This window comes from Glycine max, chromosome 4 (assembly GCF_000004515.6).
Source record: "Glycine max cultivar Williams 82 chromosome 4, Glycine_max_v4.0, whole genome shotgun sequence".
NCBI classification, from domain to species: Eukaryota; Viridiplantae; Streptophyta; class Magnoliopsida; order Fabales; family Fabaceae; genus Glycine; species Glycine max.
In genome coordinates, this window is record NC_016091.4 from 39,608,168 (window position 1) to 39,609,376 (window position 1,209).

Consider the following 1,209-nt stretch of genomic DNA (forward strand, 5'->3'; position numbering starts at 1 on the left):
TACCTGGGTATCTCGATTGGGGCAAACCCAAGGCATAGTGATGCCTGGGATCCTATTGTCAAGAAATGTCAAAGAAAGTACGCAAAATGGAAACAAAAGTTACTTTCATTTGGGGGAAGAGTCACTCTCATAAAGTCAGTTCTAAATTCAATTTTTATCTATTTCTTTTCTTTTTTCAAGGTTCCTAATAAAGTTTTGGCAAGCTAGTGTGGATACAGAAGTTGATTCTATGGAGATGGAGGTATGGAGCAGAAGAATATAGCTTGGGTAAAGTGGGAGCCAGTGTGTCTACCAAATGAGAAAGAGGGAATGGGAATCAAGGATCTAAGGAAGTTTAATTATGCACTTCTCGGAAAGTAGAGATGGAACCTTCTCCATAACCAAGGGGACTTGTGGTCTAGGATACTGATTTCAAAATATGGTGGATGGTGGATTCTGGATGGAGAAAGAATGGGCAGTAGTGAATCAGCATGGAAGGGCATCAATCTCATAGCTCATTCCGGTGAAGATGGCAGTTGGTTAGCTTAACTCAAGTCTAGTGATAGTTAAGTATTAAAGAGCACCTACCACAAACATGAACAAAGTGGGGTCAGAAAACATATCTGAGCCAATTTTTGTGAGTTTACATCTAGAAGCCATAGGAGATGAGATAGATTGATCCTCTGTCATGCTAGTCATCTGTAGCAAATCTCTAATATATTTACTCTGAGTAAGCAATAGTGACTTGTTAGAGAGTGTAATGACTTCAATTCCAAGAAAATAATCTAGAGAACAAAGTTGTTTGAGGGAGAACTTGGAATTCAACTGAGAAGTGAGATGTTGAATCAGAGAAATAGAACTTCCAGTGATGATGATATCATCCACAGAGACAAGTAAATAAACTGTGAGAATCACTCTTCTAGATGAAGGGTGAAGGTTCATATTTACTTGCAGCAAACCCAAACTGAAGTAGTATGGTCTGAAGTCTTTTAAAACCATTGTCTAAGAGCCTATTAAAGGCCATAGAGAGCTCTGTTTAGTTTGCAGACCAATGTAGTGTTGAAGTTCTGAAAACTTGGTGGCTAAGACATATAGACAGTCTCATATAGAAAATCATTCAGAAAAGCATTATTCACATCTAGTTTAGCAAGGGACCACTGATTAGTGATAGCTAATGTTAAAATAAGTCTGATGGTAACAAGTTTCACTACAGGGGAGAAAGTTTCAAAA

At 38.0% G+C, this 1,209-nt stretch overlaps 1 protein-coding gene across 1 annotated transcript; it reads right to left on the bottom strand.

Annotated features, from left to right (window-relative positions):
• Positions 1-552: 552 nt before the first annotated feature.
• Positions 553-978, bottom strand: LOC102663997 (uncharacterized mitochondrial protein AtMg00810-like). The gene has a single exon (XM_006579199.1). The coding sequence runs from the start codon at positions 976-978 to the stop codon at positions 553-555; it is 426 nt and encodes a 141-aa protein (XP_006579262.1).
• Positions 979-1,209: the final 231 nt, after the last annotated feature.